Source organism: Aedes aegypti, chromosome 3 (assembly GCF_002204515.2).
Source record: "Aedes aegypti strain LVP_AGWG chromosome 3, AaegL5.0 Primary Assembly, whole genome shotgun sequence".
Classification (NCBI taxonomy): domain Eukaryota; kingdom Metazoa; phylum Arthropoda; class Insecta; order Diptera; family Culicidae; genus Aedes; species Aedes aegypti.
The window spans coordinates 167,758,070-167,784,853 of NC_035109.1; the positions used below are offsets into that span (position 1 = coordinate 167,758,070).

Consider the following 26,784-nt stretch of genomic DNA (forward strand, 5'->3'; position numbering starts at 1 on the left):
CATAAATCACCATAGAAAGTAGTCGTGCATTATGGGTTAAATATATTGTGATTTCTTATTTGATTTCAAGTTATCCTGTTCCTGGTAAACCATTCCTCTCACCATCTTCAATTGCAAATTGCAGTAATATATTCATTTCACACTGATTACAAGACGTTTCCTGGTTTGCCTCTTTTATCAGCACGTTCAAACATCTGCACCCACAACAGCTGATTCTGTGAATTATTCCGCTCTTCGACCAAGTTGACGCTGGCTACATCTCTCTATTTCCTGAATCATTGAAGCAAACGGGATGCTCAGTGCGACTCGCTATCTCAGTCAGTAGTTCGATACAAACGAAAGCGGTCGTCTCGTCCCGGACAGCTACCGGCTATTATTGGTGTACCATTTTGCACGCTCTCAGTGACTGTGCAAGCAGCTATTTACACTTTCAAGACACGTTCCGTGAACTTGAAAAGTTGCAAGTCAGGGCGAACGTGCAAAAATGAGTGACGAATGGGCCATACTGTCCAGAGTACCGGATATTCTGGAAGAGTACAACTACTTGAACACATCCAGTGAAGTGCCAGTTGTTCAATTTGAATACCCAGAAAACCTGAAGGTAAGTGCGATTGTGGTTTGACCGGTATATAGTGAGAATTCTCTTAGCAAGAGAAGCCAAAGATGTGTCAATTGATTTGTTTATCACTTTCACTGTTTGTTTGCTTGCTGACGTTTTTGCTTTCTTGAAGAAACATTCGGAGGTGTGTCTTAGATATGTTTAGTTGAAACTAGGCGCGAAACATCTAACCACGTTTTTGGCTGCGTGCTTACTATGCACAGTCCTTTACCTTTTCATGGATCAATTATGATCTCAAGAATGTAGAAACATAAACATTATAGACGTTTCTGTATGATATGCATAGTAAGGCTATGAATGATTGAGTGTATTTTTCATATGTGAGAAATACGTTAAAAATTAAGCAATTTCAGCACTTTGTTTGTTGTCTTCGCAAATCAGAATCAAATGATTTTTCAATCAGTTTTGATTACATAACATTAGTACAGATGTATATCTATCACTTCCGACACGTTTTAGAGTGTTATTTGACATCTAGGAGTCAGTATTGATGTGAGTAATGAGTATAGAAATATACTCAATTCGTAACTACATCACTTTATTTGAAGTACGTTTTTAAATATGTTCTTAATCACATTTAATCAAACTTCTGCCACCAAATGATCATGTTTGAGTAGGAAAATGAACCTGTGAAGGTTCTAGCTGCAAATATTTGCAAATAAGTTAGCAGCATGTCTTCAAAGTTGTGAGTTTTTACCAATAAAGGTAATAGTAAAAATATTCATACAGTTGATTACATACCAGTATATTTGTAGCTTACTGGAATGAATATACAAAGTCATGAAATTTTCACTACTCATACTTTAATTTGATATGAATGCACATGCAACATTGTATATTGATTTAACAAGTAGTTTCAGTGAGGGCGCTGAGACAATAAAATCCTATTAAATTAGAATTGGCATAACAGCCATTCTAATATGTATGACATGACTTCCCAAAGTGTGGGAGGAATGACATGAAATTGTTCTTGTATTTATTTTGAGCATAAAAAAAAGATATTCAACGACATTCCAGCATCTATATATACAGTGCTAAAAAAATAAAATAGTGGGAACAAAAAATATTAACAAGCGACAAAATATTACCAAATAATTCATTAGTTATTTCTCAGCTGCAAATATTTGAAACTTAAAGTTAATTACATTAAGTGACATGTTCGTTATTTGGTTTTGGTAGAGATTTGATGTGAAATTGGCATTTTCAATAAATAAGTATTTCAAGTATTTATTTGGTATACACAATTTCGGCACTTGGAAAAGTTTTCATAAGCTTTTTACATCCACATACCAAAAAGGAGGCTTCTGAGCATGTGAAGCAACTGTGTGAGGGGAATCTTCTAAAGTACGTAATTAATTATCCTAATACAATGCTTTCAATCTATAGATTAAGTGGTACTAATCAGTAAAATATTAAATACTATTGTTAATCTTGGACACGGAAAGAAAGATAATTGCAAGTCAGTTTTTTGCACATATAATAATTCATATAACAGAGCATTTGCAATATGATCTCCGCATCCTAAATAGAATTTTTGAAATGATATCAATAACGGCATCAACTTCGATGGAGTTTTAACAGTCAAAAATAATTAAATTGGCAATTTCTGATGGTATTTATCATCGGATAATGAGCAAAATGATTTATGACCGCTTCGTAGAACAAATGGAACCACTGTGCTATGTATGGTTATAGATTGATATTTTGAGTTGTAATCGGTCACAGTTGAGGCAGGAGGTTTCTGCCCCCCCCTTAAAATAGGGCTTGCCCCCTATGTTTTGAAAAAGAAATGACGTGGTAGTAAAACTGCTTGTTGAATACACATGTTAAAAAAACTAGGTGATTATTGACAATAGCAATATGAAATTTCATTCCAAATGGTATTCCTTAAGGCTCAATAATCCATTATTCAATCATCAGCAATCATCAAAATATATAAAAAAAGTGTAATGCAATGATACATTTTCTTGAACATTGTTTCAATATTGAGCAAAACAACTGATTTTGAAAATTTGTAAAACTATGATGGTTATTTTCCTCTTAAGAGGTTAGATAGAGATTTAATAACAAATTTAATGAGAATTTTCATAAAGGACTTTTTTTAGCAATTCAACAAGGAGTTTTTTTTCAGCAGTTAGACCAGGAACTCTTCCAAGGGCTCGTCCAGAAATTCTTCCAGTGATTTCTACAACAGCTTTATGGCCTATCTCTAGGGAAATTTATAGAGAAACCCCAGGCTTTCTGATATAATTGTATCGAAAAATTTCACTTTTATATGAAAATTCATCAAGTATTATTGAGGTATTACAATACCTGATTTAGTTATCAGTTTGGTGTTTGTAGAATATGCTTGAGATATTATTTGAGGTATTATTTATGCAGGGCTCATTCATACTTCATTCAGGTTGTAAGTATTGGAAATCATCTGGTATGGAATACCTTAATTTGGTATTCAGAAATTATTTTCATCTGCTCGGGTACCTGGAAGAATGTCTAGAGGAAATCTCTGAGAAAATTAAAAGATAATTCACTGCAATACATTTCTAAAATTGTGAAGGAACCCTACAATCAATCTTTGGAAGAGTTCCTGTTAAAATGCCTGGAGAATGTCATGAAAAACCTCTAGAGAAATTCTTGGTGGAATCTCTAGAGGATTCCACGGAAGAATTCTTGGAAATATTCATGGAGGATTCTTAAGTGGAACCTTTAAAGACACTTTTGGTATAACTACTAAAAAAATGAAAGAGGTCCTAGAGGCACCACTGGAAAAAAAATTCTTAAAGACATTATTCAATAAATAACTAAACTTAAAAATAAATAGTACAGAAATTCGTAATGAAATATCTGAATTAAATTTTGTAAAAATTTCTGGAAAAACTAATGTGACAATTTTTGCAAAATGTTGTGAAGCGATGCCTAAAGGAATTTATCACATCATACCTAGAAGAATTCCTGACAAATCCCTGGAAAGGTTTCTATCGGAACTCTTAAAGGAATCTCTAAAGGAGAAGAATTTATCTTTTTAATCGCTGAATAAATTTCTACTAAAATCACCTGAGACATTCTATGATAACTCCTGGAAGAGTTATTTAAGAAAGAAAATCTGATGAAATTTCTGACAGAATCTCTTTACGAATTTTATGAGAGAATTCCCGGTGCAATCACTGGAAGAATTCCTTTATAAATTTTTAAAGAAACTTACTTTAGATTTCCTGTGAAGAAATTACTGTTGGATATCTTGGAATAATTCGTGGTGGAATCCCAGAAATAATTATTTGCTGTTTCCAAACGGTTCACTACAACTTCTTCGTAGAACATTTTTCTGTAAAATCAACAATTTCAGAGTTAGAATTTTTCAAATGAGTTGCAAGCAAAAATGTATAGGCCATTTTCAAAAGTTACACTTGAGTCAAAATGATCAATTTTGCTATGGAAAACACTTATTCTACCAAGTGCAAAATTTAATCCAAATCGTAAATGGTCGAGCTCTGTGACTGACCGATTTGACAAGATTAATTTAATCAAAAGTGAGATAAATTTTTTATTTTCTTTGTTTGTCGATAAAAACAATTCACTTAACTTGGACGGTGATTTTCATGGCTTACAATGTTCAAGCACTATGTATATATTTTCACAAAATAAAACTTTGCCGAACATGCAAAGATAATATCTACATTTTTCCTATGAGTTATGAGCATTGTATTGTAAAAAAATCACGTTTTTTCACTAAAATATCTCTAAAAGTTGCAATAATTTGATATACGCATTTGAGAGACCTTTATACAATGTTTCCCAAGTGAACTTATCCGTGTCTTCGCGTGTCTTTGTAATTTTCAAGTCAACTTATGTTGATTATATTTCCTTGTATTTGCTGCAATCTATGCGCAGTTCTAGTGCTACAGCATGTAGTCGCAGCATTTTATTGTTATTATTAAACTTATGGACTGCTCTGATTCCAATTTTTTTTTCTTTTAATCATTCGAGATAATAAAGAGGTAGCCAAAAGGACAAATCTCTGCTAGCGCATGATGTTAAACCTGGACATCTTCCGGAAATTTCCGAACAAGTTGTCTATCATGTAACTAACAAATGACGGATTTCACGCCAACTCGACACGCGATTGGCAGCACCCCTTCAGAATTTAATGAAACTTCCTGGGTGTGAAGACTATGTGAAACTAAGATACTTTACATAATTTGTTTTTTTTTCAAAATCGATCTAGACCAACATTTGGAAAGGGTCAAAGTTTTTTTTTCCTTTTTTTTATAAACCCGTATAATTCGAAAACGGTAAGATCTACAAAAAAGTGTTGTATGGGAGACGTGAAATTTCCTGAAGTTTTAGAAAAAAATATTGAGAAAATAAAACATTCTCTACACTGAACAAAAAATGATTCAAAACTTTGAAGTCGATTTAAAAAAACGGCCATTTCAGATTGATCATCCTTATGCAAAAAGTTTCGTAATCAAATTTACTGGATGGACGACTTCATACATTGCAAATTGGGCATATTTTAGGGAAAAAAGTTTTTCCAACATCAAAGTCCAAAATGTTTATTTTTATTTCGCTTTAAATAATCTAGTATGATCATATTTTCAAGTGATAAATGAGTTTTATAATCACAAAATAGATTATATTTGTTTCATTGGGAGTAGTTAAAATAGATTAAACGGAATTATACAGATTTTTGTTTAATTGAGCTATTGCTAGCAGAAATCAACTAGAAGATGTTTTTCAAAGAACAAGTTGTGAAAGTAAACTGTGTTGGAAGTTCTACGTGCAGTGGAAATGATGTAATTGGGCGAAAAGTGTTCTTCGTTCACGTGTGAATACGTGTAAACAAACATAGGCAAGTTTGTCGTTCGTTTTGAAAATTAGCACGGTTTGTGAAATTTACACTAGCTACTAGCTACCAGACGAAGGAAATGTTAAGTCAACAGTGTTCTGATGTCCTGTTAGCAATTTGGGAGTGATTATTTCTAGGTAAGTGACATATTTTGAGAAATAATGTGGACTGCCGGCAAATGTGTATGTATGTGTGAGGAAGCCATCGTCACTGCCATGACAGGGATTCCATCCTATATGTCCTTAACGTTGAAGATGATCGTAACGGAAAGCTTGCATTTGACGGATTTCACGCAAACTCGACACGCGATTGGCAGCACCCCTTCAGAATTCAATGAAATTTTCTGGATGTCAATAGTATGTGAAACTAAGATACTTTGCATAGGGTAACGGTCGTATTTTGGACCCCATAAGGAAGTGATTTTAGTTTTTTGTCCCAATTAATTAAATGCCCAGCGTGACCAAGTCAAAGAACATGCCAAAATGTAGAGAAAAACTTCCTCTACGAGATAAAAATGCCCGTACGGTCATGTAGGATCCATAAAACGTCGAAAATAATTGAATTGTGAAGCACTGTTTTTCATAATTTTGGACACACCAATACATTTCGGACCCTCAAAGTATATAGGGAGTCGATGCCGGTTATGGACCCTGTGCGTATTATGGACCCCCTACAGAAAAACATAAAATTAACACTCAAAGCAACCTTATTCCTATGAAAATCCACCGGGTGAACTTCGATTACATTGTTAGTCAGCAGTTTCAGGCAAAATATTTGGTTTGAGACGCATAAATACAGATATTTGAACAGTTTTGTTAATGAAACCACACAAGAGGGTCCATAATACGCATTTCCAGGTGGGTCCATAATAGGCTCGTCGGCAGCGAGCCGGATTACATGGGAATCAAATGGAGGTTCCATAATACGCAACGTCAAATTTGTAAACAATCCTATTATGGACCCCGGGAGGGTCCATAATAGGCATTCGGACAACAGTTTTTCAAATGCATATTACGCCGGAAAAATCGAATGATTTTGTATGTTTCATAGACGTACTATGAAGTAAAGACATTGAATTTGTTGTTAGACTCCATGAAACGTTTATGCGTCTAAGATATCATTGCGGAAAAGCGTCTAGAATGAATTTCAGCTACTAAGGGGTCCATTACTAGCATTGAAACCCTATTTTGGACCCCCGGCATTTTTTATTGTTTGGCGACAAACTCCACAACACTGGTTGTATAATACAGGGGATAGGCAAAATGATTGAGATAGGCAAAATTTTGCCCAAATTCAAATGCATATAACTTTATGAAATATGGATGAAATTGGATGCATCTGGAAGCAGTCGACGGCAAATTTGGTCCAGTTTTATGAACTTTCTGGGCCATGCATATTTGCCACTGGACACCGGAGATGTTCCGGATTTTCTGAGGTCATGTCCAAATGTCATTTTTTCTGTCGCTTGTATTTTTGTGCGGTGTAAAGTTCGATAGATGTTTGCAATTTTCCTAGAAACTAGAACTAATAGGAAGTTGAATGCCACTGGACGCATTAAGATTGATTGGAAATCTTCAGAAATATGACCATTTCCGTAAAACTGGTTCCGGAAAGCATGGTCAGTCATGTTTGTATTTCAAATCATGTAAATATTATCCGGAGCTATATCCAAGCGGACAGCAACCTTAAAAATGATGTTTCCTGCAGCGTATTCAGAACCATTAGATGCACAGACCACTCTATAGAAGGTTCCAGGTACCCCGGGGGAAGTGGTCAATTAGGAACATATCCGGAACCATATCAATATGGGCATCAAACTTCATGATTTTCAAAGGTTATGCTTTCCGAAGCATTTTCAGCATCACCGGCTGTGGTCATGGCCACTTTATAGTAGGTTCCAGGTGCCCCGGGGGATGTGGCCAATTCAAAACATGCCCGAAAACACATCAATGGACCGATGCACGAATTCACTAATTTCACGTTTGAGCGGTGTCGAATTCACTGGTTTCCATGGCCACATAAATAACACGGCACCGCTAAAACGTCAAATAGTGAACTCGTGCAATGGACCATATGGGTATAAACCAGTGCTGGGAATGGTAATAGTAGTAGGCTTGAATTTCGAGAAAGTCACGTGGCTCTCTGACTACAGTAGTTCAAAAACGTTGAATCTCATCAAGTAGCCTATGTTGGGTGCATGAATTTTCTAAATCGTTAGTGTCATTGAAAGCTCAAAATGCGGGAAATGCAGCGGGAAGTAGAACATTTTTCTACAGTAATTTTGGGTTGCCCTTAGCAACGGGTGTTTTGCAATTTTCAAGGCTTTTTGCCTACAGCAGCGATGGGAGTGAGTTTCACTGGATTCGCTGACTGTGATTGGCTTTGTTTGGCTACTGTAGAGTGAATTTCAGATTTTTTCCCAACCCTGGTATAAACATCAAGATTTTTGAAGGTGATGCTAATAGAAGTATTTACAGCGCAACTTATTTATACGACCACTGTATAGTAGGTTCCATGGGCCCTGGGGGATGAGGTCATGTTTCTAATTGGCCACATCTCTAGGAGCCCCTGGAATCTACTATAGAGTGGTTATTACATCATGTGGTTCTGAAAATGATCGCCATTTTCCAAATCCCATGGATCTTACTGTTTATGGTAGAATGTGATTCTAAACAGATGAACGGATATGTTCCGAATCGGCCACATTCCCCGGGGTACCTGGAACCTACTATAAAGTGGTCATGGCAGCCGGTGATGCTGGAAATGCTTCGGAAAGCATAACCTTTGAAAATCATGAAGTTTGATGCCCATATTGATATGGTTCCGGATATGTTCCTAATTGACCACTTCCCCCGGGGTACCTGGAACCTTCTATAGAGTGGTCTGTGCATCTAATGGTTCTGAATACGCTGCAGGAAACATCATTTTTAAGGTTGATGTCCGCTTGGATATAGCTCCGGATAATATTTACATGATTTGAAATACAAACATGACTGACCATGCTTTCCGGAACCAGTTTTACGGAAATGGTCATATTTCTGAAGATTTCCAACCAATCTTAATGCGTCCAGTGGCATTCAACTTCCTATTAGTTCTAGTTTCTAGGAAAATTGCAAACATCTATCGAACTTTACACCGCACAAAAATAGAAGCGACAGAAAAAATGACATTTGGACATGACCTCAGAAAATCCGGAACATCTCCGGTGTCCAGTGGCCAATATGCATGGCCAAGGAAGTTCCTAAAACTGGACCAAATTTGCCGTCGACTGCTTCCAGATGCATCCAATTTCATCCATTTTTCATAAAGTCATAAGCATTTGAATTTGGGCAAAATTTTGCCTATCTCAATCATTTTGCCTATCCCCTGTATGCTTGCCCAATGCCCATAGTCTAATCAATCGATTGACAATGGAAAACTGAAGACATTCTACGGTTTTAGTTAAGAAATTTGAAAAAAGTTTTTGTTTACATTTGAAAAATTTCTGACGGCTTCAATTTATGTGTGTAACGTGTTGTAACGGTTGCATGGATGAACCAATTAAATTAAAATAATTTCAGATAAAATAAACACAGTTCCTATGTACAAACGGTTGATACAAGTGCGGAATAGTCCTATCTTTCCAAATGGCATGCGAATTGCGTTGGTTTTTCGATTAAACCTGGGAATCATGCAAGACAATGGCCCAGGGGGTCCAAAATATATAGGGGTCCAAAATATATTGGTTACCCTATTTTGTTTTTTTTTTTTCAAAATCGATCTACACTTACATTTGAAAAGGGTCAAATTTTTTTTTTATAAACTCGTATAACTCGAAAACGGTAAGACTTACAAAAAAGGGTTGTATGGGGGACTGTCGTGAAATTTCCTGAAATTTTTCGAGAAAAATATTGAAAAAAATAAAAAAAAAACATTTTCTTCACTGAAAAAACAATGATTCAAAATTATAAAATCGATTAAAAATTACGGCCATTTCAGATTTTGATCGTTCTTAGGCAAAAAGTTTCGCAATCAAGTTTACTAAAAGTCGTCCATGCATTGCAAATTGGGCATATATAAGGGAAAAACTTTTTTTCTAACAACGAATTTTTGAAGTACAATACTGATTTTTTTTCAAAGATTTTGTTCTAAACCGTCAAATATGATCGTATTTTCATGTGATAAAAGAGTTTGAATCAGAAAATAGATTATATTTTTATTGAGAATATTTAAAAAAACTGAATTATACAGTGATTATGTTTTTTAAATGAAGGCAATTAATGAACTTCGCCTCTGCCTATGAGAAAATCAACTCCGTCTAACAATCCGACCGATTTTTATGGTTTGAAAGATATCACAACAGTATTGCAAACATTGAAAAGTAACACCCTTATCCATATCCCATTAAATTCTTATCTAGAAAAAGTTTTGTGAAAAAAAAAACTTACTCAACGTACCTGCGTTATACGCCAGATGAATAAGAAATGATGAATATGTTTGTATTGTTATCTATCTAAAATGTCCATAAACGACCTGAGGCAGAAATTAGTGAAAAACTGTTATGCGATGTTTTGGTAAGAACGACTGATTGTTTTTTTTACGAGAATGTGATAATTGTCATTCCAAAGAAAATATTACTGGAGAACTAATCTCGCTTTTAGAGGAAAGCGACAAAGAAGATGTAGTTTTTCAGCAATGGCTCACCACCGATTGCTGTATCTTAAAAACTATAATAATGCCTGTTGAAGAATTTGTTACGTATTTCGTGGAGAAAGTTGATAAGCTCATAACTCATGATTTTATTTGCAAAGAACAGTCTTCTTTTCTACGAAACGAAAAAGACTCCTTAAAACACGGTGAAATACTGGTAATTAGCGACTCTTCTGAAAATTATAGTTTTATCATACAAAACGCTGCTCTAGGATATCACTGGAATAATTCCCAAGCAACGATACCCCCCTTTCGAGATTTACCATAAAAAGATAATGAATTGGAAAACGCTAGTTTTATTATAATATCAGAAGTGCTGACCCATGACACAGTAGCAGTTCAGCTATTTATTTCAAAATTGATAAATTTTGTTAAACAAAAAATAAATTTCTCAAAAGTTATTTTTATGTCAGTTGGAGCTGCAGCTCATTATAAAAAAAAAATTGTCAGCTTATGTAATTTCAAGAAAATACATGGATTGGAAGCAGAGTGTCACTTTTTTGCCACATCCCACGGCAAAGGCCCCTGTGACGCTACGCTCAAGCGAATGGCAAAAAGAGCAAGTCATGCAAAAGACTATGGAAACACAATCGCAACTCCGCGAGTACTATTCGACTGAGCAGTGAAACAAACTGATACATGTATCACCACATTAAATTTCTGTTCCACATTAAAGTTCTGTTCTAATGAACTATATGTTAAAATGTCAGAGGAATTGGTGGAATTGTTTGATAAGGTTAAAACCAGGCCCATGGCAAGGGACGACTTCTAGCGTAGTCAACATCTTGATGTGTTTACCCATTTTCGGGTAAATTGAATTGAGAGTGCAATCATAATGCGAAGTTTTGTTAAATGTTTATCATCCGTAATCGAACAAGCGTCGCAATAAAATAACTGATTGCTTGCTTGGAGGCTTGCAGGATGCCTATAAATGTTTGCTCTATTTCCAAAACCAACGAAATATTGAAAGTGCTTCAACTTTTTGGCACATTATTAGCTGATTTAACGATAGCAAAGATTCATAATCAAACCATAACAAACAATTAAACGAAGCAATGGTCTTTATTTTCACAGTTGTTACAACTGACAGTGGGCGATATTCACTTATCGCTCGGGACATCCTGGCTACGAAGAGCACTGTTTATTGATATATGGGTGTCTAGGGCCTGGTTAAAACTGTCCCTGGTACCCAAAAATATCATTGTTTTATGCCTATTAGTGATACACAAATTTCAGCTAAACGGTATACCAATTCAGAGGATGAATCAAAAATATTTAATTTATTCTGTAAAGCCCAAAAATAATGTAAATATTCATGTGCAGATACTACGTTTTAGGATATATAGCAATAATAAAAATAATAATGCATGATACAAACAAACCACGACTTTTTTTCATAAGCATAATATTGACCCTTTCCAGACACCTGTTAAGATTGGCTTTGACCAAATATGAAATGAAATATTATTGTGATATCTTTCCAACCATAAAACAAATCATTCCAACCATGGCGTGAAATCCGTCTGCAGTATTCCATGATTGATCTTACATATGCAATATATAGAGTTTTAATTGTGTATGGGTCATGAAAATTGTAGCAGAAACGTTTTATAAACCCTAGCATATTATTAGCCCTGTGGATTATTATATTGTAGTGGTCTACGAAAGAAAGTTTAGAGTCTAAGATTACTCCTAAGTCCCTTACTCTTTCACATTTTTCCACATTTTGATTTCCTAATACAATTGAAAAGCGTGGTGTTGTTCTTTTTCTGCTAAATGATGTTAGATTGTTTTTTTTACATTTAGTTCTAATAGCCTTTTTTGGACCATGTGTAGAATTTTTCTATTTCATTGCGGAATATATTGTTGTCTTCTTCGTTTCTTATTTCCAGGTAGAGCTTCATGTCATCGGCATAAATTAACACTTTGAGTTTATTGAAAATGATGGAAATGTCGTTTACGTACATGATAAAAAGAAGAGGTTCCAATTGAGAGCCTTGAGGGACACCCGAAGTGACTTTAATTGGTTTTGATTTGTTTCCTTTGAATTTTATGATTTGTTGGCGGTCAGTTAAATACGATTCAAGCCATTTCAGCAGTACTGGCTCGATTCCAATTTTCTGTAGTTTGAAAAGTAGCATTGTCTTCTACGTTGTCCATCGCATTTAATGCACACTTAAATTATTTTACGGATTCCTGTGAAATCTCAACAGCTGAACAGTTCGGTGAAATAAATTAACGGAGTACAATAAATTTTTACAGTATTCGGTACAAAATCACCGTAATCCGTTAAGTTCCGACGAAATACGGTGTTTTATTTCACCGAACTGTTCAGCTGTTGAGATTACGATGAAATTCACCGTAGTGTGTTTAGTGTGTGATTTGTCAACAAATTGAAGTAAATTTGTTAAGGTCGAGCGACCTTTAAAGAAGCCATGTTGCGTGTCAGTAATTCTATTTTTGATTTGAAGAAATAATTTTTCGTTGATAATTGACTCGAAAAAGTTTTGGAATACAAGAGATAATGGCAATACCACGATAATTACGTATGTCAGATTTTCGGCCAGATTTAAAGATAGGCACTAAAACTCAGCTTTTCCATATTTTTGGGAAGACTCCGGATTCAAGGGATTTATTGAAAAGCCAAAACAATGGCGCTGTGAGTTCTTTTGCTAAATTTTTCAAAAATATTGGTGGAATCGTGTCTGGGCCGGGAACTTTTGAAGCGTCCAAATTCATTAGAGCGTCTGAAATTTCCCGCACATGGATTTGATTTACCGTCAAACGGGGTATCTTGCAACAGGGGTGAAACTTGCAACACATCGACATGTAACCGTATTGTCGTTTTGTTTAGCATTGAGTTGAATTATTTTAATTTATTTGGCCATTGATTGACCTCAGGTAAACAACAGAAGATTTTGGCGAGAGTTTGGGTAGGGTAGAAGCACCGGTTTTGGCCATACGCCAGTTGTAGCTATAGTGGGTTATACACCGTTTTACATAGCTAATCAGCATGAAACCTTTTGTGTGCAGTAGATCACATTCATATGCTATAGCTACATTCATTTACTTGTCCAAATTGATTCAAAACATAAGCAAAACATTTAATTTTCCTTATAATTTTTACTCCCATACATCTAATTTGGCCAGGTCAATCCTAATTTGGCCACTCTCATAAGAAATCAATGCAATTGGCCAATTTAGGAACCGAAGTTAAATCTCTGGCCGAAACTGGTTCCGTTGGCCTATATTGACCAACGGGATTTTCAAAGCGAAAAAATGATTTTGGCTCAGTTTTGATATTTGACACATATAATATGGATTGAAAGCATGCATTTGACATATTTGTTGTATAAATACGGCTTTCCATTCAGTTTTTATTGACATTTTCTCTTAGGCTGGCCAAAACCGGTGCTTTTACCCTATTGTTTCTTTTTTGGTTGGTTTGCTGGATGTGAAAATCATATTACACGTTGGATTGTATGAAATTTATGCTGAAAAACGTTCCTCGTACCACACAAACGTTAGAAATATGTCATTCGAGACATTTGCTATCAGTTACAGTAATTAGTAGTGTACAAATTGACAATATAAGAGTTTTAATAATTTGATGCTTAAACACTATACAAATTCAAAAACGTTTTTGACTACCCTTGTGGGGTAACTTGCAACAACAATTATGATCTCAATTGTTTGATATTTCTTGCCGTTTGTAATAGAAAACATATGAAATGGCAAAATTGAACATATATTTTGACCATGCTGAAGGTCGTGGGTTCGAATTCCGCTGGTCGAGGATCTTTTCGTAAAGGAAATTTTCTCGATTCCCAGGGCATGGAGTATCTTCGTGCCTGCCTCGCGATATACATATGCAAAAATGGTCATTTGTCGAAGAAAGCTCTCAGTTAATAACTGTGGATATAAGAACACTAAGCTGAGAAGCCGGCTCTGTCCCAGTTAGGACGTAACGCCAGGAAGAAGAAGAATGCAATCAATAATAATTAGTTTTCTAAAAGTAGATTAGCCTTTCTAATTATTGTCATGCATTTACTGCAGAAAACTATTAAATGGTCATAAGAACACGATATAGGTTAAGTTTAATTAGTATACTTTAGGTAGCAGTGTGTGTTGCATTTTACCCCACGCCACATCAAGGGTAGCATTAAAAATTGATATTTTTCGTCTCTCATGATCCCAGAAAACAAAACACTGATAAAATTAATACCGCGTGGTATTCTTTACGTGGCGATTAGGATACCAGATGGTTTTTGTCGCATATGAATCCTCAAATTTTTCATGCATATAGCTTTGAAGTTGAAAATTGTTGGCGGTACACCAATATCTCTAGAAAATTCCAGATAAAACGCAAAATAATTGCGATCGCGGTCTTCTTTCGAAAATGTAGTATAGATTTCTTGGTAAAAAATTGCATATAGATTACATTTTTTTTCTGAGTTGTCACCCACATTTTCATCAAGGTGCATAACGGATGGAAAATTGTCAGATTTTAGTTTTGTTTTTACGTAATTGAAGAAATTCTTTGGACAGGACTTTATTTCAAACTCGGTTTTTGAATTGTATTCTTCAAAAGCATCACTGATGGCAAGATTTAATTGATTGCAAATGTCCAAATATTTTGCTAAGTTTTCATCTTTCGGGTTTTTTTTATAAATGCTGATACTTTTGCTTTCGATTTTTCAGATTTTTATGTGGTTGTTATACCATATTGGATTTTTTGTACTAAGGTTTCGCCGTATTTTCTTGGAAGGAATTTCTTGTTTTATGATTTCTAGTACAATTTCATTGAATATGTATGCAGCATTTTTGACATTTCCTTCATTTCTAATTATTTCTTGCCAACCAACACTATTTAATCTACATTTATATTTTTCATTTCTGCTGATTTGTTTTCAAAGGTTTCCTCGTATTCATAGTCGTTGGGTCTTGAATTTTTATGGATGAATAAAGAATATTCGATTGCTGTGTGAAACGCTTCATTTTTCCATAATGGATTCAATGACTCAGTTACACAGAAATCTTCGTAAATGTTTGTCAATAAGGAATTCAAATAACAGTTTTGTCTGTTTTTAATATGAGTAATTTGATTTAGTCCTAAATTTGCGGTTATATCGAAAATAAACTGCAATGTTTCATTGTCCCCAACGCTCCCAATACTATCATTTTCAGAGTCCCGAATGAAATCAGCATTGCGTTGGTTAAAATCACCATAAATGTGAACTTTAACCTCTGAGGGGAGTTTCATCATTTTTCACGGTTTTTCTTGTCCGTTTTCTATAATGGTGACAATGCCAAACAATTGAATGCAGGAAAACAAGTACGAAGGTGAGTCTCATTGACTCATGTACCGAAATTTTCTGACAAATGTCATTTTAGTGCTAAGAAATATTGTTAAAATAAAAAATCGGAGAATCTTATTTCGGGGTGAAATTGATCACTTGAATTTATTTATCGACATATCGGTCTATTTTGCTCGAAGTAAGAGGGAGCATGGAGAAGAAAGCAATGAATACTAGATGGATAGGTACCGTAAGGGAACGGCGAGAGAAATTGGATTAGGGAAATTGTACCAGTTATGGTTATAGTGGTTCCCTATTTGGCCATATGTGTTTTCTCGAAAACTTTCACATTTTGAATATTTTTGAATGTTTTAACATCAAGATTCATTCGATATTAAACTACTAAAACACAAAAAATGATAAAAAATTTGAAAATAATGGATTTATCTCGTATGGCGAAATTGGGAACCATTATGTCCATAACTGGTACACCTACCCTAGATGTTGAAGAGGGCATACCATATGAAACCAGGCAATGGACATGCCCTATATCAACTGCAGCGATTTGCAGTAGACAGGATGTCCCGGGCCCGATCTATCTGACAAGCCAATCGAGCCCTCTGTCACCATAGAAGATGGTGTCTCCATGCATGTCGATAGCCTGTATGAAACAGTATTACTTGAAACGTCACTTCCTTGTGGCAACGGCTTGGGTGTGTTTTGAGAATGACACTACCAAGACAGCCCGATAAATAAATTCAAAATAAAATTATCACGGTCGATACCTTTGTATGTAAAATTGATCACTTGTCAACACGATAATTGTTAGTTTTCAAACCAACTCTATATAATAAATTTGAGGTCCCTGAATCCGAATATGCTTGCTAAATTCTAAACAAAACAATATTTATAGAAATAATGAATAACAACTACCGAAAAGCTAAACATTACATATAATTTGCAATTGGATTAAATGGACAAATTGATGTGAAGATTTGCAAAAAAAATACTCGTCTTCTCAGTGAGAATCGAACTCACGACTCCCTGAGTTCGATTCTCACTGAGAAGACCAATAACTTTTTCGCAAATCTTCACATCAATTTGTCCATTTAATCCAATTGCAAATTATATGTAATGTTTAGCTTTTCGGTAGTTGTTAAACTTCCACTCGGCTGGTTAGCCGTAAACCACGATTCATAATTAAAAAACAAGTAATAATGAATAGTTAAATTTCAAGAATTACGCGAAAAACGCCTAAATGTATGCAAGTTCTTAAGGAATATCTTGATATCTAACAGAAATTCAAATATTTTCACCGAATGACCAAATTGGTAAGAGTTTTGATTATGAAATCTGGTTTGAGGATATATCTCAAGCATCCTCACAAACTTTCAGGTTTATACCATGTGCAAATCCTAGTTTAGAACTAGAAGTTTATGAATGTTTGTCAATACTGTATTGCACATGATTTTGGAATTTTACATTATTTTCATAGAAACAAACATTCCTTAACGCAAAAAACTTAACAACACACAATTCAACAATAGTTACGACAAACAACGTTCATTCACTGCAGGTTACATTGATATTTGTGCTCCATTAGGAAGAAATAAAATCGAGTGACACGGTGATCAATTTCAACCGAATTAACGGTACCAGGAAATAATATTTTGTATTATTTTTCTACATCTCCAGAACCTAATTGACTTCACTATCGACAACGGAGGACCACGAGAACAGTCAGAAATAGAATCGATAATCAAAGATGTTCTTCATTATTCGGTAAAAACTGGTCACAGTAATTTTCACAATCAACTGTTTGCGGGCGTAGACCCCTATGGATTGGCCGGAAGCTGGATCACGGATGCACTTAACACAAGCCAGTTATTATAAACCAATAATTTACGAATGACACCATTCTCTAATGAATTAAACTGTTTTCAGATATACATTTGAAGTGGGCCCAGTTTTCACCTTGATTGAAGATGCGCTGATAAAGAAATGTCTTGCATTGTTCGGCTTCCAAGACGGTGATGGAATACTTTCGCCTGGGGGATCCATTTCGAACATGTACGCTATGGTTGCTGCAAGGTTTAGAGCGTTGCCAGATGTGAAACGGACCGGCTTGGCAAATCAACCCACGCTAGTAGCGTTCACTTCGGAGGAGGTATGAACCTATAGTTTCAAGTTACTATTTTTACCATTATTTAACAACTTCATTCCACAGGCACACTATAGCATTAAAAAAGCCGTCCATTGGCTAGGCATTGGAATCGACAATTTGGTTTTGGTGAAAACGGATTGCCGAGGTCGTATGATTCCGGATGAGTTGAAGAAGTCAATTGAAGCTGTTATTGAGTCCGGACGAAAACCCTTTTTCGTAAATTCAACTGCTGGCACTACCGTACTGGGTGCGTTTGATCCGTTTGGACGAATTGCCGACATCTGTCAGAAGTACAACCTTTGGATGCACATTGATGGATGTTTGGGTGGAACAGCGATTTTGTCAAGCAACAAGACTTACCTTTTGGCAGGATCGGAACGCGCAGATTCTTTTGCTTGGAATCCGCACAAAACGTTGGGCGCTCCTCTGCAGTGTTCTGTATTCATTCTCAAGCAGAAAGGATTGTTACACGAGTGTAATGCAGCCAATGCAGATTATCTGTTTCAACAGGACAAATTTTACGACATATCGTATGATACCGGTGATAAAAGTGTCCAGTGTGGTAGAAAGGTGGACGCATTAAAGATTTGGCTCATGTTCAAAGCTCGAGGGATGAGCGGTTTGCAAGCACTCGTTGACAATGCTTTTGATTGTGCTCGATATTTCACCGAAGAAATCCGGAGCAGATCTGGGTTCCGATTGGTTTTAGACGAATATGAGTATACCAACATCAGTTTTTGGTACATTCCCAAAAAGCTACGGGTGGAAGAAGAACATCAGGATGCATCTTGGTGGGCTCGCATTTATGAGGTTTGAAAACAAATTTCTAAGCTTTGCAATAATTTTAAACATTACTAATATTATTTTTTCAGGTCACAGCTCAAATTAAGGAACATATGGTAAAGCAAGGGACCATGCTATTGGGATACGTGCCCATACCTCGGAAGAATATAGGCAACTTTTTCAGAATGGTTGTGACTTGCCATCCAAGGCCTTCATTCGATACTATGAGATTTGTTATAGATGAGATAGAACGAGTAGGGGAATCACTTTAAATATTTTAATAAAAATGTGATGCATTTGATGTATTTAAGCGGGTATATTTATTCATTGATTAAAACACTCGTTTAAAAGATCGAAAACATAAGAGACATAATAATATAATAAACGTTTTCAATTAAAACCCGCCAGCCGCAACTGACCAATGAAGGCCCTCAAAGAGTCTTTTCTTCTAACAATCCCATCCAAAATTATAAACTTAGTAGACTCTGTCATGGGCTGGCATGCAGGGCCGTCAAATTAGTGGAAGAAAACCACCTTACTACTGTTCAACTTTGCGCTAGAGAATGTCATGCGAAGAACTGAGCTGAACAGCTGAGGTAGATTTTCAGTTGATCCAGGCAATTTGTATGCTTTGCTGTTGACATGGATATAATAGGTAGAACATTTGAAATGCTGGTAGATATGTTACAATATAATGTTATATAGACGCACGCTATGTTTGAACCAGAGGATCATAAAAATCGAATGTGCATCGAATTTTTTCTCGCTAGAGATCAGTATTTGGTCTATATTTTCATAATCGGAAGGTTTTAAAATATTCTATCGGTGAAATTTTTTCCATACATTTTGTATGGGCTCAAATGCGTCGAAAACGTGATTTTCATGGGATTTTGTATGAAAAATGGCTAAAAAGTGGAAAAAATCAAAATTTCACCGATGGAATATTTTAAAACTTTTCGATTATGAAAATATAACTAAAATACTAAACCCTAGCGAGAAAAAATCCGATGTACATTCGATTTTTATAATCGTCTGGTTCAGACATAGCGTGAGACATGGATACCTTGACGTGGCGAACGAGTTCGTGTACCTCGGGTATTTATTATTTTAGAACGTGGTCCCCACACCAAATTTACCGTGTTAAAGAATTACTAGTCTTCTACGGGTATGAAACGTGCACCATATCTGAAGGATAAGTCATGCTTTATCCTCGCAGAAATCTACGGCGGACCTAGCATCCTGGAGCTACCAAAGGTGGGCGGGCATGGTGTGAGATTGCCGGAAAATCTGAGAAGGTGGTGTTCGCTTCTGATTAGACAGGTGTGGACCATTAGAGAAGGCGTGGATCAAGTGCGAAAGATAGCCAAGGATGGGAGAAGGCAGCTGCGAATCGAGTAGTACGGCAAGTAGTAAACCGCATCAAGTTTAATTGTATTAACACTGTAACATGTATCAATGAATGAAACAACTTCTGAGTTTTGTAGGATTGTGGTGTTTAAAAGTTGGTTTTCATTTTAGTGATTATGTAGGGAGTCGATGCCGGTTATGGACCCTTCGCGTATTATGGACCCCCTACAGAAAAACATAAAATTAACACTCAAAGCAACTTTATTCCTATGAAAATCCACCGGGGGAACTTTGATTACATTGTTAGTCAGCAGTTTCAGGCAAAATATTTGGTTTGAGACGCATAAATACAGATATTTGAACAGTTTTGTAAATGAAACCGAGGGTCCATAATAGGCATTCGGACAACAGTTTTCCAAATGTAAATTTCTTTGGGAAAATCGTATGATTTTGTATGTTGCATAGGTGTACTGTGAAGTAAAGACATTGAACTTGTTATTAGACTCCACAAAACGTATATCCGCCTGAGATATAATTGCGGAAAGGCGTCGAGAATGAATTTCAGCTACTAAGGGGTCCATTACTAGCATTGAAACCCTATTCAATTTGTGGAACGAGTTCAGCAATTCATATTTTACTGGTAATTCAGTAAAATAAAATTTTTTGTTGCTGTATATTTAGCAAACTAGTAGTTTACTGAAACTATCAGTAAGGCATCTGTTAAAAACGTTTTGTTTTTTCATCTTGCAATTAATAAAATAACGCAGTTTAAAACAAAATATGCTGCAGTTTTCGCCAGTTCCACCAGAACCCGTTGGAAATGAATGATTACGAGGGATTTCATGGTGTTACTTTGAAAGGTTGAAGCTTAGTGACAAAACGAATATCGAAAGTGATAAAATGAAATATTATTTATACAGTCAACTCTCTATAACTCGATTCAGTGCCTTTTTGATTTTAGCAACACCCGTTTTTTGTCAACCCCCGATTTTAGCAACGCCCGTTTTGGCAACGTTTCTTCTCGATTTTGGCAACACGTTGAAAAATATTTTCAATTGATTGTTAACCTTCCAGTTGTCGCGCGGTTTGCCACCGTCAGAACCACCGCGCTGCTGTTGTTAACGGAAAGCGAGGTTTTTTTCAGCGGTGTTGTACAAAATACAACAGCGCAACGACTGAAGTGTTAAGTACTGAAACCTAACCATTTAAGTTAAAACCAAGTGAAAATACAATGGGATTCCGTTTTTGGCAATAAGCTTGATATCACTTAAATTAAAAATGAGTTTTATTTGTCTTCTAGAAGTCGAGCTAGTATGTTAATCAACCATATGAATTCATCAGAACTTCGCCAGATCCCGCTGTGAAGCTAAAGAGCCCGATAAGAATCTTCAATCAACAGAAACCCACTTGAACTTTGAAGACGCTCAGTAGGAATCAACAGGATCTTGCATATAATTGACATCTACCCAAAAACTTGCCAGGAATTTTGAGGATATCGCTTGATGTTTGATGATTTCGCTGCATTATTGCTGAAAATTAAGTCTCCGATGGAAAATTTCAAAAGTTCATAAGGGCTTTCTAGAACACCCCTATCAATCTTCGAATTCTGAAACCTATTCAGAATCCTAAAGATTTTGCAATCATTTTTTAAATACTACTTAATATTCACTTTATTTCGCTAGAAATTCACAGGGCGCCTTAAAAATTTTAGGATTAACAAAGGAATTGTTAAATTTCGAATAGCATCCCCAATAACTTATTATACATTCTCAGAAGAAATAACCCATTGTCCGATATGATTACTCCGGACAGTATCCTTAAGAATCCGCTGAAAATTTTCAAAAGCGTATTATAATACCATAGAACCTTGTAAGAAATCTCCAGAACCCGACCAGATAGAAAAAAACAAGAAATTGCATTCGGTTCTATGCTCTGATATATAACAAATAACAAAAAATCTAACAAAATTTACACCAAATAAATATATAATATAAAAAATCCTATTAAAATTATAACCAAATTATTACAGAACGTGTTTCAGACATATCACAACATTACAAAATTATCGTAAATTTTGTAACTGTTCATAACTTTATTTTCAACCAACTCACAAATCCAAAATATAAAAAATGTTGTAATAAATTTGCTACGAAAAATGTGACAAGTTAAGAACAAAGCCATGTTGATAGCAAAATTATATCAACTTTCGTTATTTTTAACAGCTTTTGTTACAATATGTCATAATATTGTCATATGAATCTGGTCGGGAATCATAACAGAAACTTTTAGATTCAGCAAGGCATCACCAGTATATCGTTGAGAACATTTTTATTATTTCATTCGGTTCGCATCCTTGATTAAAAATTCGATATGACACCCAGTATACTACAGCCTGAGCAACACTGATATTGAATGTTGGATTGTTTCTTTTAAAAATCTAACATCATACAAAGTCTCCATCGCTATCATCGCACGCTTTCATGACCTTATTGAGAATAAAGCATAGTTAAGACTGTGTTTGTAATTGTGGCGCTATAACTGACGTATAGAAGAAACCGGTAAGTTTTTCTAGCTTTTGTCAAAGTTGTGGATTATATGTTGACACTTCTGAAATTTACTTGAATACGAATTTACGAGAAATACGCAATTTATTTAAAGAAGTGGTATGTTGGTGATTCCACAATGAAAAGAGCAGTGAGCTGAAGAGGCGAGACAAAATTTATGATAAAAACTCTGAAAGCATAGATTATTTGTTTCTTTTGTGTCAATGCTTGTGCTTTGTTCAAACGAGCTGTTCCAAATCTAGATAAATATAACCCACCGGTATACTCAAGTGGGCTGGTCATATAACCTAAATGCCTGAGATATTGGAGCTTTAGTTGAGATACTCATAGAGATCAATAACTTCTTGAACCGTTGCGAACACACGACCATCTAGAATGAAATAGGAGCGTAAGGGACCTCTATCAGTTGGTGCGATTTGGGGAAAAATCAACGAAAATTGAGCTCTGACCCAAAGACACAATTCAATGTGCTTGAATTATTTATAACATATCATTCGGATTGTGTGTGGCGATGTGAAGAGTCTGAGAATGTTTTCAAATTATTTCGTTATTATTGATTAGTTAGTTATTGAATAATCGGTGATTGATTTCTTTTAGCTATTTCTGTAGGCATTATAGTAACAGTTATTGAGTAAACATTGAGAAATTTTGTTCATAATTCTATATGACAATTTGGGCAAAATATTGAGAGTGGGGTTTCAACTACAGTCAACACTCCCTAACTTGATATTGAAGAGAACATCGAGTTAGAGAGGTATCGAGATACAGAACACATCGGTATCGACTTACAGAGGGATCAAAGTACATATGCTAAATTAAAGGGACCGAGCATTTCATCGAGTTAGGAGAAATATCGAGTTACAGAATAACGAGTAAGGGAGAGTTGACTGTAGTTATTGAAATACGTTTATAGAGGAATTCTTAGAGCTAGCAAAAGAAAAGTTCATGTTCAAAATTCTTTGAACATTGTCAAAAAATTTGTGAGGTTTCCTCCTTCCTGGCGCATTTATCCAATACAGACATTTGGAGATTATCTCTAGCAATCTAGACCAGATTGTCGCTTCATCAGGTGTCAAAAGTTTTCTTGACCACATCCTTGCGGCAGTTGGTGAGTGATATTGGAGAATATTTGGATGTCTACTTCAGACATTTGCAGGCACCTCTACAATTAAAAATTTGTCCAAGAAATGTTTACTTTTATCAAAAATAAAGTTTTAAGTTCAAACAATATTCTAAAAGAAGAAGAAAGAAGTAATGATTCCTGCATCTTTTCCATTGATTGCGCAAAATCTAAGCTATATTTTCTTCCGCTATCCGTTTTCATTTTTACGGATGTTACAGAAAATCCTGCAAAATAAAATCGAAAATTGTGTCCCTACGTGTAACAATTGTATTTTTATCAGAAGCATCAATTTGTGAAACCCTCGAGAAAATTCATATGTGCCAAAGAGATTTCGCAAGCAATTTCTTCAAGAATTCGTAAAAAATCTTACGCTATTCTTAAGATAAAGAAAACGCTATAAAATGAATGAAATTTGAAATTTCAGCAGCAAAACTTTTAACTATTTTTAATTTGAATATTGCTCTTCACATTGCTTCAAGGATTCCGCCACACATTTCTTCTTTGACATGATATTTTGTTTCAAGGAATTCCTTCTAATCCTCTAATAATTTATTTTGCAACTCTCAGCAAAATATTATCCAAATCTCAAAAAACGAACATAATGCTTGATGAGATCGTGTCAAAAACTCTATTTCTGGGCGCATGGCGCACATTGGTCCAGTTTTAAAAATCATGGCATAATTTGCGCATTCTCAATATTTTACTGTTTTTAGCCAGTACAAGTGTTTTGGAACATGATTTAGAGTTGAAGACTCTATTTTGGACATAGTCATAATTTTTGGGTTTTCATAGGGCAAAATTCTAACAAAAATGCTGTTTTCATACGTTTTTTGGCTCTCAACTTTTTCAAACAACTATCGTTAAGACAAACTTAGGCAAGAAGAATCTTCCTCAATCGATTCCTTAGGCTGATCATCGTCCGAGTGCCGAAGGACTAAGCTAAACTGTGCACTATGGTCTTCCGAACATTTAGGGGGAATGGTCCTCCAGAAATCTAGGGGGTTGGTGTCAGGCCCTGCAAATCAGCCGTAAAAAAATCAAGTAATGAATAATCAACGAAAGAATACATACCGAGACAATTGGCGAATACCACAGCAACGTAAAGGGACTAGCGATTGAAAGCTCGGTACGTGGAACTGTAAATCTCTCAACTTTATCGGGAGCACACGTATACTCGCCGACGTGCTGAAGGACCGCGGATTCGGCATCGTAGCGTTGCAGGAAGTGTGTGGGAAGGGATCAATGGTGCGAATGTTTAGAGGTAACCATACCATCTACCAGAGCTGCGGCAACACACACGAGCTGGGAGCAGCTTTTATAGTGATGGGTGATATGCAGAAGCGCGTGATCGTGTGGTGGCCGATCAATGAGAGAATGTGCAAGTTCAAGCTCAAAGGCCGGTTCTTCAACTTCAACATAATCAACGTGGAATCACTCCGGAAGCACTGATGATGACAAAGACGCTTTTTACGCACAGCTCGAACGCGAGTACGACAGCTGCCCAAGCCACGGCGTCAAAATCATCATAGGAGATCTAAACGCTCAGGTTGGCTAGGAGGAGGAGTTCAAACCGACTATTGGAAAGATCAGTACCCACCGGCTGACGAATGAAAATGGCTTACGACTTATTGATTTTGCCGTCTTCAAGAATGGCTATGCGTAGCACCTATTTCCAGCACAGCCTACCATATCGATGCACCTGGAGGTCACCACAGCAGACAGAATCGCAAATCGACCACGTTCTGATTGTTGGACGGCACTTCTCCGACATTATCGACGTCAGGACCTATCGTGGCGCTAACATCGACACTATCTGGTGATGGTCAAACTGCGCCCAAAACTCTCCGTCGTTAACAACCCAAGTAACAATTTCAATGCTTTCTAGTCTTAGATGTTATTTATTGAGGTTTTATTATAGATACATTCAATCCTAACAGATTTAATGAAGCATTGAAAAGAGCTAAACGGTCTTTTCAGTAAAAACCTCTTCAGAATGATAATAAATCTTCGAGCTGTTTAGTAGAATACCTATAAGTAGATGAAAAAACCGAATTTAGTACTATACCATTTAATTCCACTAGAGTTTGTATCCTTTGACAGATACGCGTATTTCGACCTCAACTGTAAGGCCGTCTTCAGTGTCGTGTACTAGACTCGACTTGGCTTGAATGAAGTCGAGTCTAGTACACGACACTGAAGACGGCCTTACAGTTGAGGTCGAAATACGCGTATCTGTCAAAGGATACAAACTCTAGTGGAATTAAATGGTATAGTACTAAATTCGGTTTTTTCATCTACTCTTCAGAATGCTTTGTAGATATCTAAAAGTGTTTATGTTAAAACTTATTTGCCGGTCAGAATTATTGGTAACAAATTGCATTTTGAAGGAGCTGTGTAGTGTCTATTAAAACCTATACTTAAAACTTCATCCGGTTTGTCTTACACAAGCCAACGATAAAACCCGTAGGACTGCACTAAGTCATGTTAATGACTTCTTAAAACTCAACTTTCCGATGCTGTGGAGTGCGGTCTGCTTGTGATTATCAATTTCATTATGTCGATAATGATGATAAAGTAAACAATTATGAGTGAATCAGAACACGAAAATATAAATTACATGTATCCTTCTCGTAGAATTATCTGACTACCGTGTGTAGCATTTTTTTCGTGATTGCTCAAACTTTCCGTTCTAGTGGGATAAGTATGCTGCATACAACAGCTGAGTTACATGGAAAAAACTTCCATTTTTCCGGCACTTCAACCACTTACCGTTTTCTGCATTTGTTCAACCGATTAACCACGGGCTCCAGCCTAACAATAAAATATTCTAGTAGAAACATAATTGGACACACAACGGAACGCACTGAGTTAATTAAATTGCATCACCGGCTTGCACTTCCGATCTGTTTACCTTTTTGACAGCACTAGCTTTCCTGAGTCTATTAAGTTTAAGTCCATGCTCCCAAAAAACCAATAAGATTTAGTGCAGAACAAATAATCTGATTTGAGAATATTTTAGCCAGTGAAGGACTTTGCGTAAGGTTTTTTAAGATCAAAAGCACTTGTTGATAATTATATTGAACGGAATTAACACCAATTGATCTTAAACCGTCGCACACAAGACCAGTAAGATTTAAATAGATGGAATCCATTTTTATTGCCGCCGTTTCGGGTTCATAAATACATTATGTTTGGGAAATTTTCATTTTTCGATTGATACGAGCATGACATCATTCTTAAAATGGAATGGAATGGAATATTAGATAGGCAATTATGATGTCAAAATTGTGGCGCGTTGTTGTAAATCGAAAAATTTTATGTCATTTCACCAGTTAATTTTCTTTGGCATGAA

The 26,784-nt window shown here is 35.8% G+C and overlaps 1 protein-coding gene across 1 annotated transcript; it reads left to right on the top strand.

Annotated features, from left to right (window-relative positions):
* Positions 1–16: 16 nt before the first annotated feature.
* Positions 17–18,708, top strand: LOC5574133 (cysteine sulfinic acid decarboxylase). The gene is made up of 5 exons (XM_021851069.1): positions 17–601; positions 17,147–17,334; positions 17,396–17,618; positions 17,679–18,425; positions 18,488–18,708. Exons 1-5 carry the CDS (start codon positions 485–487, stop codon positions 18,668–18,670), a joined length of 1,458 nt encoding a protein of 485 aa, XP_021706761.1. The 5' UTR covers positions 17–484; the 3' UTR covers positions 18,671–18,708.
* The last annotated feature ends 8,076 nt before the right edge of the window (positions 18,709–26,784 follow it).

Coding starts and splice junctions, on each gene's coding strand:
- LOC5574133 (XM_021851069.1), top strand. CDS start 485: ATGAGTGACGAATGGGCCATACTGTCCAGAGTACCGGATATTCTGGAA. Junction 602..17,146: donor AATACCCAGAAAACCTGAAG/GTAAGTGCGATT, acceptor CTACATCTCCAG/AACCTAATTGACTTCACTAT. Junction 17,619..17,678: donor TAGCGTTCACTTCGGAGGAG/GTATGAACCTAT, acceptor TTCATTCCACAG/GCACACTATAGCATTAAAAA.